General features: G+C 45.9%; 1 protein-coding gene across 1 annotated transcript in view; it reads right to left on the minus strand.

Moving 5' to 3' along the window:
* LOC129699352 (metabotropic glutamate receptor 1-like) overlaps positions 1–14,435 on the minus strand; it is a 186,311-nt gene extending 171,876 nt beyond the window's left edge. The window contains exon 1 of the mRNA XM_055639051.1: positions 13,637–14,435. Within this exon, the coding sequence (XP_055495026.1) occupies positions 13,637–14,363 (727 nt within the window). The 5' untranslated portion in view covers positions 14,364–14,435. The remainder of the gene's footprint in view (positions 1–13,636) is intronic.
* Between the last annotated feature and the right edge of the window lie 757 nt (positions 14,436–15,192).

A 15,192-nucleotide genomic window follows, 5' to 3' on the forward strand; every position in this document is an offset into this window, starting at 1 on the left:
TCACCCCCCTCTCCCCCCCCCCCTCTCTCCTCTCTCTCCCCCCTCCTCTCTCCCCCCCTCCTCTCCCCCCCCTCCCCCCTCTCTCCTCCCCTCCTCCTCTCTCCCTCTCTCCTATCCCCCCCTCTCCTATCCCCCTCTCTCCTCTCCCCCCTTTCTCTCTCTCCCCCCCTCTCTCCTGTCACTGTGATGGATGTTTATGTTAAAATGTATTTTCTGTGTTCCGTTGGTTTTTATTTGTATGACTGACTTGGCAAATGAAATTCCTCGTATGTTGCAAAACATACTTGGCTAATAAAGTATTATTGTGATTGCGATTGCAATTGTGTGATTGTGATAGCTGATGCGGTAGACTATTTATGTCCCTCTACATTTTATTTTCCACTGAACAATATTAAACTTGTTTTTTAAGAACTTTGCGTTGAAAAGAGGTGAAGTCGTCCACGGAAAACAATGACACATGTTTTGTACCAATCTTGAACAAAAGGTGTGTTACATTTGAAAATGATGCTTTCTTCTGTTCAAAATTTCTGTCACCAGAGTCGTGTTCTCGTGACCTGTTAAAGCAGCCCATCTGCTTTTGGCATGAAACTAAACTGAAAGTTAATTAAAATGGAAATGATGTGAGATACAGATCAATGTCATTTCTAAGTCAGCCTCACAGACCAATGATTTGCTGTTCAATAACATGGGAACAGTATTAGCCACTCCTGTTCTCCAGGTCACTAAGACTATTAACTCCACCCAACTACCTTGCATTCATGAACATTTATAAGTTTGCCCAACAAAAATAAATCTGAGGAAAGGTCAACAACTCGAAATTTGAATCTGCTTCCAGATGCTGCCTGACCTTTTGAGTATTTCTGGCAGTTTCTGTTTGTATTTCAAATCATCAGAATATTCAGCATTTGGCTCTGCTAACAATTTATGGTTTACTTCTGACATTTCCAAATGACCCACAGCCTCAGCAATTTATTCTGCGCGAGAATGCCAGGTTTCTTGTATTTACTTCTTGAAGTTAAACCACTTGATATTAATGCTGAACAGATTAATGTAACTTTAATATAATGTGCCCTCACTCAACAAGCTTATCAATCATCGTCATAAAATCATCAGAGAGATAGAGCATGGAATCGGACCCTTCGGTCCACCGTGTCTAACCAGGCCATCTAGCACCCACTTACGTGAATCCTACATTAATCTACATTCATATTCTCCCCGCAGTTTCATCAGCTCCCCCAAGATGTTTCTACTTATCTACACATTAGAGACAATGTAAGTGGCCAATTAATATAAAAGTTCACGTATTTTTGGGATGTGGTAGGAAACACGCTCGTGACTGTGTAGCCGGACATAGTGCGAACTCCATTGTCAAGTTCGCTGACGACACCATCGTTGTGGAACGAATTACAGATGGTGATGAGTCATAGAAGTGAGACCGATCGACTTACCATATGGTGCCAGCACAACAATCTGGCATTCCATATCACCAAAACCAATGAACTGATTGTGGACTTTGGAAGAGGAAGATTGAGGACCCACAATCCTGTTTACACCAATGGAACGATGGTGGAGAGAGTAAAAAACTTCAAATTCCTGGGAGTGCATATTTCCGACAATCTTTCCTGGCCCCAGAACACTGATGCAATCACAAAGAACGCACATCAGCGCCTCTACTTCCGGAGAAGATTACAGAGATTTGGTACGTCAAAGAGGATTCTCTTGAACTTCTACAGGTGCACAGTAGAGAGCATTCTGACTGGTTGCATCGTGGCCTGGTTCGGCAACTTGAACATCCAGGAGCGGAAAAGACTGCAAAACGTTGTAAACACTGCCCAGGCCATCACCGGCTCTGACCTCCCACCATTGAAGAGATCTATCGTAGTCGCTGCCTCAAAAAGGCAGCCAACATCCTCAAAGACCCACACCATCCTGTCCACACACTCATCTCACCACTGCCATCGGAAAGAAGGTACAGGAGCCTGAGAACTGTAACGTCCAGGTTGGGGAGCAGCCTCTTCACGACAGCCATCAGGCTATTAAATACTACAACCTCAAAAGCTATGAACTACAATAGACTATGATTATTATTATTGCACTGTTATAGTTTGTTCTTTTTTTTCTGTGATTTTGTTATATTATTTATTATGATTAGATATTCTGTTGTGCTGCAGCACGTAAGAATGTCATTGTTCTATCTGGAACATATGACAATAAAACACTTCTGACTCTTGATGTGCACTCAGAGGAAACCTGTACAGTCGAACAGAAAATGTACAAATTACACACAGACATCAGCTGAGGTTAGAAATGAGCCTGGGTCTCCAATGCAGAAAGACAATGGCTACATCACACCACTGGCTACACCACAATACTGAGAGAATATTTATCTTTCTTTGAGTACCACCATGTATAGGTTTAGGTTTATTATTGCCACATGTCCTGAGGTACAGTGAAAAGCTCACTGTCCAATCAAATCAGATAATATTATACATAAATCCAATCAAGCCAAACTCAAGTACAATAGGTTGAGCTAAGGGAAAGATACAGAGTCCAAAATATAGGTCTCAGCATTGTAGCACAATTTAGCAACAACCAGTTACATTGAAAAAGTCCGATGTCCGCTATGAGTAGGGGAATCTGACAGTACCCTAGCTTATGGATGGACCATTCAGGTCTGATAACAGAATGAAGAAGATGTTCCTGAGTCTAGTAATGTGCACGCTTTCAAGCTTCTGTATTTTCTGCCGGAAGGGATCAGGGAGAAGAAGGAATGACCAGGGTGGTACATCTTTGATTATGCTGGCTACCTTTCCAAGGCAGCGTAAAGTGTAGACAGAGCCAATGATGGGGAATCTACATTCTGCAATCAATGTGATAGACTAGGCTACATCCATAACTCTCTACAATTTATTGCGGTCTTGGGCAGAGCATTTTCCAAACTAGGCTGTGATGCAACTGGAAAGTACGCTTTATATGGTGCATCTGTAGAAGTTTGTAGAGTGAATTTCTTCAGTCTCCTGAACAAGTAGAGTAACCATTTCATTAGAATTATTTCAGCCTTTATTGCTGTAGGGTAGAGGTGCTCAGAGTTGTGTGACTTTGAAGGAACATTTACAAGCACATTAATCAATTAAGGCCCATGATTACTGGATGTCCTGCATACAATCCCGAAACACTCATATGCACACTATATGGTAAACATATAACTGTAGATATAGCCAAGCCCTCCTAAAATCTTCACCAATTAAAGGCCCAGTGCATTAAAAACTCACCAAAGCCACCATATTTAGGTGTGGTAGTAGCACAGTTTGTAGAGCTGCTGCCTCATAACTCCAGTGTTTTGGGATCAATCCTGACCTCCGTTGTTCTCTAACCTTACACATTCTCCTTGTGACGTCATCCCCCCCCCCCCCCCCCCCCCCAAATGCTCCAATTCCTCCCACATATCAAAGACATGCAGGTTGGTAGGTTAAATGGTTAGCAAAAGTTGCCCTTGCTGTGTAGGCGAATGGTTGAATCTGTGGTGAATTGTTCGGAACAACAAAATGGGGCCAATGAATGATTAGTGTAAATGGATACTTGATGTATGGCGTGGACTCAGCGAGCTGAATGTCCTTGCTGTGTGACTATGAGTCTATCTTGTGTGTGCATTTAACAGCCTGGCTGTCAGTTGATGTATAGCTAACCCTCTGGAAACCAGGTACATGACATTGGTTTCTATATTGAGACAGTAATTCAAAATAATTCTTACTTTTTGGAGAATAAGTTGCTTTTGCCTGTTCCTTTTCATCTTTGATTTTTCTTTTTAAATGGCAATCAAATTGTGGCATATTAAACTTCCATATTTACCTCCACTGCTGGGCACAAAGAAGAATCATCATCCTCTCTGGAAGAAGCCTGAAGTCTCTGGGGAAGATTCCACCGTTTTCTACCGCGGGTCCGGTATGGATCTGCTTGTAGGGAACTTTTCTTCGGCCGCCGGCCTGCGGCCTACACGTTGTTTTTGCTCTATTGGACGCCCGCAGCAACGGCTGCGGAGGGTTCTGTGTGCCTTCCACCACAGTGATGAATTTGGTGGATGTTTATTAAAAAATTTATTGTATTTTTGTGTGTGCCTTTACATGGTTTCGCTGGACGTAGGCACTTGCATATAATGTGAAAATATAACCGTATTGTATAATCTAGTATTTTGTATGATTTTCTGTGTGCATTTTATTTGCTTTTTAATCCTGGCGTAAGCATTGGGGAAATATAGTATTGTATAATCTAGTATTGTATGATTTTATATCCTAATCAGAAATTGGGGAACTTAAACAGATGCAAGTTGAATGTAAAAGAGCTGCTTGAGACTGGCTGGATTGCTCTGCTCTAGAGATTACAACCTGAGCATATAATTATTCTTCTCCTTCCGTCAATCTGCTCTCAGCGTTCGCAAGACCAAGGAGCTGACTGGTGACTTCAGGAATGGAAAGCTAAAGGAACATCAATGGGACAGCGGTGGAAAGAGTCAACAACATCAATTCCTGGACATACACATCTCCGATGATCTGCCCTGCACCCAGCACATTGAAAGCTCACCCAACGCCTGTGATTTGAGAAGATTCAAAATGCTACCAAATACTCTAACCGACCTCCACGGGTGCACGTTGGAGAGCATACTGACTGCTTGCATCATGGCCTGGAACAGTAATTTGAAGTCTCAGGAATGAAGGAGGCTGCAGAAGATGTTGCCATTGCCCGGTCCAACAAGGGTGTCATCCTCTTCATCATTAAAGGGATCGACAGGAAGTATAGGCCACTATAGGGATCAAAGGGGTATGGGCCAAACAAGAGAAGGTGGGACAAGTGTAGCTGGGTCATGTTGGCCGGTGTGGGCAAGTTGGGCCGAAGGGCCTGTTTCCACGCTGTATGACACTATGAATCCATGACTCTATGAAGTGCTTCCTCAAGAAGGAAAGTAATATCCTCAAAGACACACACCACATTGGCTACGTTCTCATTTCACTGCTACCATCAGGTAGAATGTACAAGCGTTTGAGAGCCGTAACCTCTAAGTCCAAGTCTCCATTCAATCATAGGTCTCTTGAACCGCCCTGCACAGCTGTACAGCAGCACCAAACCACTGCAAACTTTGTATTAAGATTGCAATATGTACCTTTGCTTGTGCTTTCCACAAGCAAAAATAACTGGTCATTTATTGGGGTGTATTTGCATTTAATGAACCTGAATACATGCAGCAAGTAAGAATGTCATGGTTCCAATACTGGTGCATATGACCATTAAGCATTCATGACTTTTGACCTCGCAACATCAGTGGATCCATTTCTGAGGTAGATTGGTCAGAGCCGAACAATTGTTCAGTTACTTTGATGGAATGGAAAAATGAAATGCTCAGCAGGTCAGGCAGCATCCATGCAAAAAGAAACAGGATTAAAATTTCAGATCGATGACCTTTTATCAGAACCGTTCATCAACTGAATGGTCTTTAAATTGAAACGTTAGATCTGTTTATCTTTCTACAGACGCTAGGATTTCCAGCAATGTTTGTTTCTATTTCAACTTTTTAGCATCTGTAATGTTTGGCTTTTGGGTGTGTGTTCTTTAATCATCTCTAAGGAAGGACAAGAAGTTCTCTACTGAGAACAGGCAGATGGTAGGATAATGCACTGCCTTACTTTACACAACTGAACCAACTCTATCTATATAATTAAAAGTCTCATCTTGACCACTTCCTGTCTGCGCTGTATATTGATTTTAGAAAAATAAGATTTTTGGCCATCTTACTCACAGTCCTCCTCCGCTGAGCAGGCCCCAAGAATTTTTCCCATCTATGAAAAATAAAATAGTTATGAGTGTTTAAAAATCCTTGAGATCCTCTCGCCTGTCAATCACCGCGATGAAGGTAACGACCCTTCCGGGGGGGGTCAGGACTATAAAACCCCGGATGCCTAGACATGACTCAGTCACTCTGCAAGATCGCGAGGGAGAGGCCTCAACTCGCATTCTAAGCTGTGAATCAACTAAACTGTGAGTCTGCAATGTACTTGCAATAAATGATTTGTTAGCCCTTAATGACAATGCCATGGGTTGTTTGGCCTGCTGCCCATGCCTGTGCTTGAAACTGCAATGCTTTACTAGTTCCGACTGTGTTTGGAAAGAAATAAATGCTTTATTAGGTCAGACTGTATTTGGTTCCCAAGTCCAACTCATTTCGTGATTACCGCTTAGTGGACAGGTCGCGCTGATTGCATAAATTCCAGTGCGTGCAGAGGTTGCGCTGACTGTGTAATTTCCGGTAAGTGCGGAGGTCACACTGAATGCGGAAGTGCCGCTGACTGCAGAAGCCCCAAAGTGGAGAGGCCGCGCTCAGCCGTGTGAGTATTCAAGAAAGATTACTGCCGTATGGTCAGTGAGTGTGTATGTTTGTGAGTGTGTGAGAGTGTGTGTGTGCGTGGGAGTGTGCGTGGGAGTGTGCGTGGGAGTGTGCGTGGGAGTGAGTGGGTGTGAGTGGTCTCAGTGACTGAGCTGTCACCCTAAGAATCCATTCGGCCCACAATGTCCATACTAGCCCTCTAGAACCCAGTCCCTTCAGCCCACACCATGATAGTGCTCCAGAAAGCCCCCTCCCCATCCCCCCCCCACTGGCCAGCTATATTGGAATTGGTGGAGAAGTGGAATATTGTGTTGGGGGACCAGCGTGAAGTGTGAAGCTGAGACCCAAAGGGTCCCACTTAGTCTAGTTTTCATTAAAATGCAAACAGTTCCTTGCAAGAACTTATCAACTGGAAAATTAAAATACAAAAACATGTAGTTTTAATGCAGTCTTATTACAACTCAGCATCATTAAGCCTAACATGAAAACATCTCGCTCAGACCATTCAGGCTCAGCTAATCAAGACTTTTACTCATGGGATAGAGAAAAGGAAAGAAATTCTAAACTGATGCCTTCCACAGTTCTCCAGCAATAGATTGCTTGGGCAACCTGCCCATCACTTATGCCAGTACCTTGATCGAAATACCTTTTTGACATTTTGCATTTATTCATCTTTCAGAATATCAGTGTTACAGGCAGGTCCAAAGCTTACGGTCCATCCCCAACTGCCCTTCAGCTGAGTGACTGACATGGCCATTTGATAGTGATCCACGTTGGGTCTGGATTCACTAATCGGCCAGACCTCCAGGGCATCAGTCAACTAGATTGTTTTTTAAGCAAAAGGTTTGGCGTCTTCTATATTAAGGACTAGTTTTTTTTCGCCCCAAGTTCCAGATAATTACTGGAATATAAATTCCACAGCTGCCAAGGTGGGATTTTGAACTCTGGACTCTTACCTGTTAATCTCAGCGTTTGAATTACTGGTCTGGTAACTTAATCAGTGAACCATCACCATACCCATGGAAGCAACAGTATTTTAATAAGTCCCCTGCTTCATGCAATTCATTAAAAGCATCCTTGAATTATAAGTACAAACGTCTCGAGATTTTTTCAACAACCAGCCTCATCTGATCCCACCTCGATAGTGGCAGGGACAAAATTATTCCAGCTTAATCCCCATTTACCCTGTAGGGGACCCAATCCATCTTTGGGTTTTTAAATATATGGTTGGATAGATATGCTGGAAGTCTCAATAACCCTCTTTTGCACTTATTTATATGACAAATGTATTATGTGTTAAACCACAGTTTAACTTCCTCTAGAGTGAATATTTATTTTCAATTCTGCAATGACAAATGATTAAAAAAATATATTTGATTGCAATTAGAATAATGGATTGGTTCACTGAAGTCAGTGAAGTAGCCTGTGTGGGCTTCTTGCCAGCATATATCGAGCAAGATGTACCCTTTCTTATTAAGAGTGATTGATTACACAAAATATTCATCTAATATTGTACACGGTAATTTTCTTTCGATTACAAAGGGTTCTCTGAATTGTGTACTAGGCCCAATTTCAATGTTTCAGTGGTGTTATAGTCAATGACTACCTCAGAGGCATATTGAATAATAGGTGACTATTGTCAATACATTAGAGCTTATTTATAAATTCCAGCACCAGGCATTTCATATCACCCTAAAAAGAAAATTAATATTCAGTATGCATGCTCTCAGTATTGCGCTCATCAGTAGGAACTAATAGTTCACTCGTGATTTTCCATTTATTAATGCTTTCAAAAGGAAAGGGTAAATTTCCTAAATTGCAGGTGCAAATTCAAACTGGCTGAGACTCTGATTGATTTAGACATTTGGACAAAAGCATCTAACAATGAGGACCATTAGAAGTTAGAATTTGTGGAGGGGGGGGTGTGTGGGGGCGGCAGGGATGTGCGGGGGGGGGGGGGGGGGGGGGGGCTGTATGGGAGCGGGGGAGGTTGCGGGGAGGGGTTGCGTAGGGGGGGGGGGGGGAGGAGTGTGTGGGGCGGGAGTGAGTTGTGGGGAGAGAGTGGTGTGTGTGGGTGGGGGGGGGGGGGGTGTGTGAGCTTGGAGAAAAGATGGGGAAGAGCCATGGGGGAGAGGGGGACATCACGGGGGGGAGCCAGCGAGGGGGACCAGAGGGGTGGTGTCTGGAATTGTTGGTGCGATGGGGGCACTGGTCGCTGGTCGTTCTCCTCTGCCAGGATCAGAGTCTCTGCTTTCCATTTGACGACATCGGCGACTCTGGGCTGGGCTGGGCTGGGTCGCCCACGTTGGGCTGGGCTGGGTCGGGTCACTGACGCTGGGCTGCTGCTTGGGGCTGGGCTGCTGCTTGGGGCGGGGCGGCTGCTTGGGGCGTGGCTAGGCTGGGTCGGGTCACTGACTGTCACTGACTAAGTTTTTTTGGCCTTCCATCACAGCAATGTGATGGATATTTATGTAAAATGTAAATTGTGTTGTGTCTGGGGTCTATTTGTTTGTAATGTATGGCTGCAGAAACGGCATTTCGTTTGGACCTCAAGGGGTCCAAATGACAATTAAATTGACTCTCTTGTCTTGTCTTGTTGCTGGGCGGCTGCTTGGGGCGCTGCAGGGCGGCTGCCTGGGGCGGGGCGGCTGCCTGGGGCGGGGCGGCTGCCTGGGGGCGGGCAGGGTGGCTGCTTGGGGCGGGGCGGCTGCCTGGGGCAGGGCGGCTGCTTGGGGCGTGGCTGGGCGGGCTTGGGGCGCTGCAGGGCGGCTGCTTGTGGCGGGGCGGCTGCCTGGGGGGGGCGGCTGCCTGGGGCGGGACGGGGGCGGCTGCTTGGGGCGTGGCTGGGCTGGGTCGGGTCACTGACGCTGGGCGGCTGCTTGGGACGGGGCGGCTGCTTGGGGCGGGGCGGCTGCTTGGGGCGTGGCTGGGCTGGGCCCGGCTGCCTCGGGTCCCTCTGAAAGTCTGATTGGAAACCTCCGTCGGCCATCCTCGGCTCCAGTAAAAACCCGATAGTGCTGGAAGGGACGGACCATCCCAGGGAGTGACAGGGGAAGAGACTAATCCACGCAATGCAGATGGGCAGGAGACGAGAACGATCTGCGCACCCACGTTTTTTAAATATTTTTAAACCTCGCTCACTTTTATGACATTCAACCAATTGGAACAAAACTTAGTGCACTCGCAGCACAGGAGAACGATGTGTGAACTGGCAAATAATTGTAGCGCTATCATGAACCATTTTTGCGCAAATAGAAAAACCGCCAAACCGTAAGTTAGATCAGACTTTTAGTTATGTACTAGACCAAGTGCAGACCCGTTGGGTCTGCTCCTCCAATGGTGTGATCCCCCAACCCAATATTCCACCATTAACGTGTCTCCTCCAATGGAACTGAAGCCGTTCCCAAAAGTAAGATTCAAGCACTGCCCTGCCTCCCTCAGCAGTGGATTTAAAAAAAAATCCAATGGCACCTCCCCTGCCTGCTGCAGCAGTGAAAAGTTCAGAGTGTTCCTGTCTTGCAACTTTGTTTCGAAGTGTGTTGGAAGCTGACATGTAAATGGAGAAGCCAGTTAATTTTGAAATACTTGGGGTGGGGGGGGGGGGGGGGGGGGGGGGGAGGGGGATTTGATTAAAAACGTGTACTTCAACACGACAAAATGAAATGAGGAGCGGATACTTAGAAAGAAAAGCGAAATCTCTACCGAAATGGAAAAAATCTCGGAGATTGAGCGTCTGGATTGGGCGTGGCAATGAATCAAAGGAAGAAATGCAGCCGGCAGCCGTACATGCAAATGGATCCATTCCGATTGGACATCTGCGAGCATCGGCCATTCCGATTGGACATCTGCGAGTATCGGGCACGAATCGAAAGGCAGGAAGGGCGCCGGACGGCAGTCGGTCGGATGGCCCCAGAGTTTTATAGATATACTAGACCAAGTGCAGACCCGTTGGGTCTGCTCCCCCAATGGTGTGATCCCCCAACCCAATATTCCACCATGCACCCGTCTCCTCCAATGGAACTGAAGCCGTTCCCAAAAGTAAGATTCCAGCACTGCCCTGCCTCCCTCAGCAGTGGATTTAAAAAAAAAAATCCAATGGCACCTCCCCTGCCTGCTGCAGCAGTGAAAAGTTCAGAGTGTTCCTGTCTTGCAACTTTGTTTCGAAGTGTGTTAGAAGCTGATAGGAAGGAGCAGCCGTCAACGAATCAAAAGGCAGGAAGGGATCCGTACTGCAGGCGGACGGATGGATTTGAGTTTTATATATTAATAGATAGATAGATAGATAGATGGATAGATATGTGAGCAATGTAAGCACTGAAAACCCTAAAGGCAACATGCACACTAAGGGATCATAAGGTTGGCAGTGAGGGACACAGACCCAGTCTGAAGAAGGGACCCAATTCGAGACATCAGCTGCCTATTTCACTCCACGATTGCTGTATGACTTGCTGAATTCCTCCAGCAGTTTGCTTTATGATGCAGATTCATGCTCAGTTCAAAAGAAAACCCGCAGACAGCTGACAATTTATTATTTTAAAGTGTGAGGCACAGGGAGATGAGTGCGAGTTGAATGAGAAACTAAGTGGAGGGCAACATAATGATGTGAAAATTGTGTGCATGTTAATATTGGGGCTGGAATAGTGGGATAAACAAGCCCTTCTTGATCATTTCTGTGCGGAGAAGCTAATGTATCTTAAGATACCCAGATACAATGGCAGAGGCATCCTACTCTAGTATAAAATAGACACAAAATGCTGGAGTAACTCAGCGGGTCAGGCAGCATCTCTGGAGAAAAAGGTTGGGTGATGTTTTGGGTCGGTATCCTAATTCAGACCCACTCTCAGTCTGAAGAAGGATCCCGACCCAAAACGTCACCCACCCTTTTTCTCCAGAGATGCTGCCTGACCCATTGAGTTACTCCAGCACTTTGTGTCTATCTTCGGTATATACCAGCATCTGCAGTTCCTTTCTACACTAGCATAATCCTGGATTATCAATAGGGTCCCCTGGCCCAGCCATGACCCTACCCCTATGGATCTCATATTGCAGGAGGAGATGCTCTCTTGGAGAGTATTCCAAACTTTTATTCAGCAGAGGCCATTTTCCAAATCCATGGTGAGTAAAACAGAAAATGGGCGAAAGGCAAAACCAGTAACTCTACATTCCGTCCGTTACACACTTGCATTGGAAGTATGTCGCTGTTCCTTCAGCACTGAGCCCAACGACCTATAATTTGCTATTGAACAGCACCATGGAGGACCTTCACCACAGGAACAAAGCAGCACAAGTGAAGTGTTTACCCCCACCTTCTCTGGGGCAACTGGTAGTGGGCAATAAAGTCTAACCTTGCCAGAAATGTTCATTCATTTTTGATGAGATGAGTTAGATTTTAGTTGTGATGACAGATTTTTTTAATTGCCAAAAATTAAATTTTATGCAGTTGTAGGATTTTAAATTCATACTGCCACTTCCTTCTATTTCAGAGGTCTTGCATGAGGTGTTAAATGTGACCCTTGTTTGAGAATGGGTTGGAATCCAGTCAGGAGGCCACCTGGCCTTCCAATGGAAACTCACCTGGGGACAGGGTAGGGCTGTGGTAGGACACCCTGCAATGTGCCCACTGCACTGTACCTTTGGCAATCTCCTGTCAGTGTCCGAAACCTAGGCCATTGTATTACAGGGACAGCACAGGTAAAGGGCACCTCAGCTTAATAGCATAACTTGCGACTTTGGAGACTCAGACTAGAATACATCCTGACACTTCTCTCTCTACAGATGCTACATGGCCCGAGGTCATAAGTGATAGGAACAGAATTAGGCCATTCTGCCCATCCAGTCGACTCCATCATTCAATCACGGCTGCTCCATCTCTCCCACTTAACCCCATTCTCCTGTCTTTTCCCCTTAACTCAATTACCAGTTCTTGGTGTGGTCCCAATGGGACAAGTACAAATGGGCAAAAAAAATGTTGGGCATGGCTGTGGTGGGCTGAAGGGTTCGGTTCAGTGCTGTATCACTCCATGACTAATATTTGCAGCATCTACCTGTTTTATTAATATCAATGTCAATCAGCATACATTCTTTACTACTCGGCTTGAAGTTATACTTTCAAGAATTTACGCGTGTAATGGAGGCAATAACCTAAATAACACCAGGTACAACTACTTTCAGGAACATCTATTTTCCTGCAATTATCAGGTTCTTGAACTGACCTGCTCAACCCTATTCCTACCTCAGTAATGGAACACCACTCACCACATCTTGCACTCCCATAGACTTGTCAAATCTTGTTTGCACCAATGTCTTGTTTTTGCGCAGTCTTTTCAGTTTTGTATAATTGATGAATAATTTATATTTTGTACGCTGTCTGAGTGTGTGGCTGTAATGTTGCCGTAAGCAAGATTTTCATTGTCCTTGTACCTCACCGCAGTTGGGCATTAGATACTAATCTCAGTTTGACTTGGACCATAAATCGTCGGCGAAGTTATATTATTAACCTAGGTCTTTTGTAACTTTTTGGGCGCCAGCAATGTAGTGGCTCTTGTACTGCCTTGGTGAGGTCTGCTGTGTGATCTCATCAGGTTTAGTTTAGATATACGAACTCTAAATTGTACTGTTCTATGCCAAACAAAGCATTTCACGGCACCTGGGTACATGTGACAATAAACTATAATTGAATTGGCCTGTGGAATTGTCAGATAAGTTGGGAGGGAGGTGGGGTGCGTGATCTTTGCACAGAACCACAGCTGCTCCACATATACCAGTTAAAACCGGGAAAGCAACACAACACAATCTACTGCATGAACAATCGGAACGTTCATGGATTGTTTCCCCCTGTTTCTGTTTATCCAAGAATTGCGAGACCACGGGCAGAATTCAACGCGATAGCGTTGAACAAAGTTAGCTGAAGTTTAGTTTTGAGATACACCGAGTCCACGCCGCCTAGTGATCCTCGCACACTATCCTACACACACTGGAGACTATTTACAATTTTACCAAGCCAAGTAACCTACAAACCTGTAGGTCTTTTGGTGGAAACCGGAGCACTCGGAGAAAACCCACGCGGTCACGGGGAGAACGTACAAATTCCGTGCATACAGCACAGGTACAGTCAGGATGGAACCCGGGTTTCTTGGCGCTGTGAGGCAGCAACTCTACGGCTGCGTCCATGTTCACGCAATGGTACAAGTTAGTCTCGCACCAGCTGCTCGAAACCAGAGCGCACCCACACACACACACTCACGCAGACCAACTCCACTTTACCTTCAGTGTGAACTGCAGAGACGTAGGTCCAATTGTACCTCTGTACGATGTCCAGCATTGCTCGGGCTTGCAGGGTATCTGAAGGGACAACACGCAGGAAGTACTGAAAGAGCGTCTTGTCGCTCAGGTCGATGCTGGTGGCGGAGTAGGCGATCTGCGGGATGTTGAAGAGCTGGAGTAGGTTCTGCACCTGAATGGCCACCGAACTGGAACCCGGGCCAATAACCCCGGCGATGGGGGTCTTGGTTTTGGCCCCCTCCACTGGCCCTTCCAGGCACTGGGTCAGTCCATCCCTCTCGTTCCGCATCGAGATGAGGGAGTCGCGGATGAACTCAATGCTCTGCTCCAGGGCAACGGAGGAATGCCAGCAAGAGTCCCTGATCTCGCAGCCCAGTGTGATGTTGGGCAGGAGGTTACGGTTGGCGTTGATCTTATCCAGAGTATGGAACATGGCTTCCACCCGCTGGATCCCATACTGGTCCCGTATTTCTCCACACTTTCTCTCCGCCACTTTCGCCGCCGGGGGTTGGTGATGGACGGAGAAGAGAGCGCCGATGATCACATCGCCGTCTTTCCGAGCCACCGAGCGCTGGTCCGTGTTCATGGACAGGAGAACTCTCTTCCCCACTTCGTGCTCCTTGGCGCTGGGCGACAGCGGGAGAAAGAGCAGCCACAGGAGCACAATTTCCAAGCAAGGACGCTTGCTGCCTTCCACGCCGCTCTTCATGGCTATCGTCTCACCGGGCACATTGGCGCCAAGCGTTCACCGTCTGCAATGGGCATTCAGTCGGTGGGAACACTGGAAGAAAAAAAGTCAAGAAAGAGTCAAAAGTGACATTGAGCATAGAACCAGCTGCAACTCTCGGTAACGCGAAGGGGAGGGGGGTTGTTCGCTAGTACGAATGTGTTGTGCGTTAGTTCCAGAGCTGAAACATTAACTGACGACAGCCATAAAAAGCTGGAGTAACTCAGCGGGTCAGGCAGCATCTCTAGAGAAAATTAATAGGTGACATTTCGGGTCGAGATCTTTCTTCAGACTGAGTCACGGGGCAAGGGAAATGAGAGATATAGACGGTATACAGAACAAATATTAACTGTTCATCTTTCTACACACATGCTGCCCGCTGCCAGTATTTTCTTACAGCTCTTGGTAACAACCTTTGGCAGTGGATCGCTAATGCACCCAAGTTTTCTTTTTGGTGATGATTTAGGAATGGCAATTGTAGATCAAATAGCTAAACCGCGAGTGGGTGGTAGGCAACTCGGCCGCGAACACCGAAGTATCTGCATCCGACGATTTCTAATCTGGCCGTAGATTGACTACACTTTGGGCATTGCGGGATTCACTGGTAACACAACCACGGTCGATTTACATGTAAATGTGGGCAGGGCAGACTAAAGACATCACTCTCCAGCAACTATACTGTACAAATATATTTAGAATCATCAACACAAAATGCCATAATTGCAAAATAAAAGTCATCTAAAATTAATCTAAATGGTTACAAGATATATTCCGTAACTATTCTAACCGCAACGTAGAATAGAACGAGGGG

Source organism: Leucoraja erinacea, chromosome 8, assembly GCF_028641065.1.
Source record: "Leucoraja erinacea ecotype New England chromosome 8, Leri_hhj_1, whole genome shotgun sequence".
Taxonomy (NCBI): domain Eukaryota; kingdom Metazoa; phylum Chordata; class Chondrichthyes; order Rajiformes; family Rajidae; genus Leucoraja; species Leucoraja erinaceus.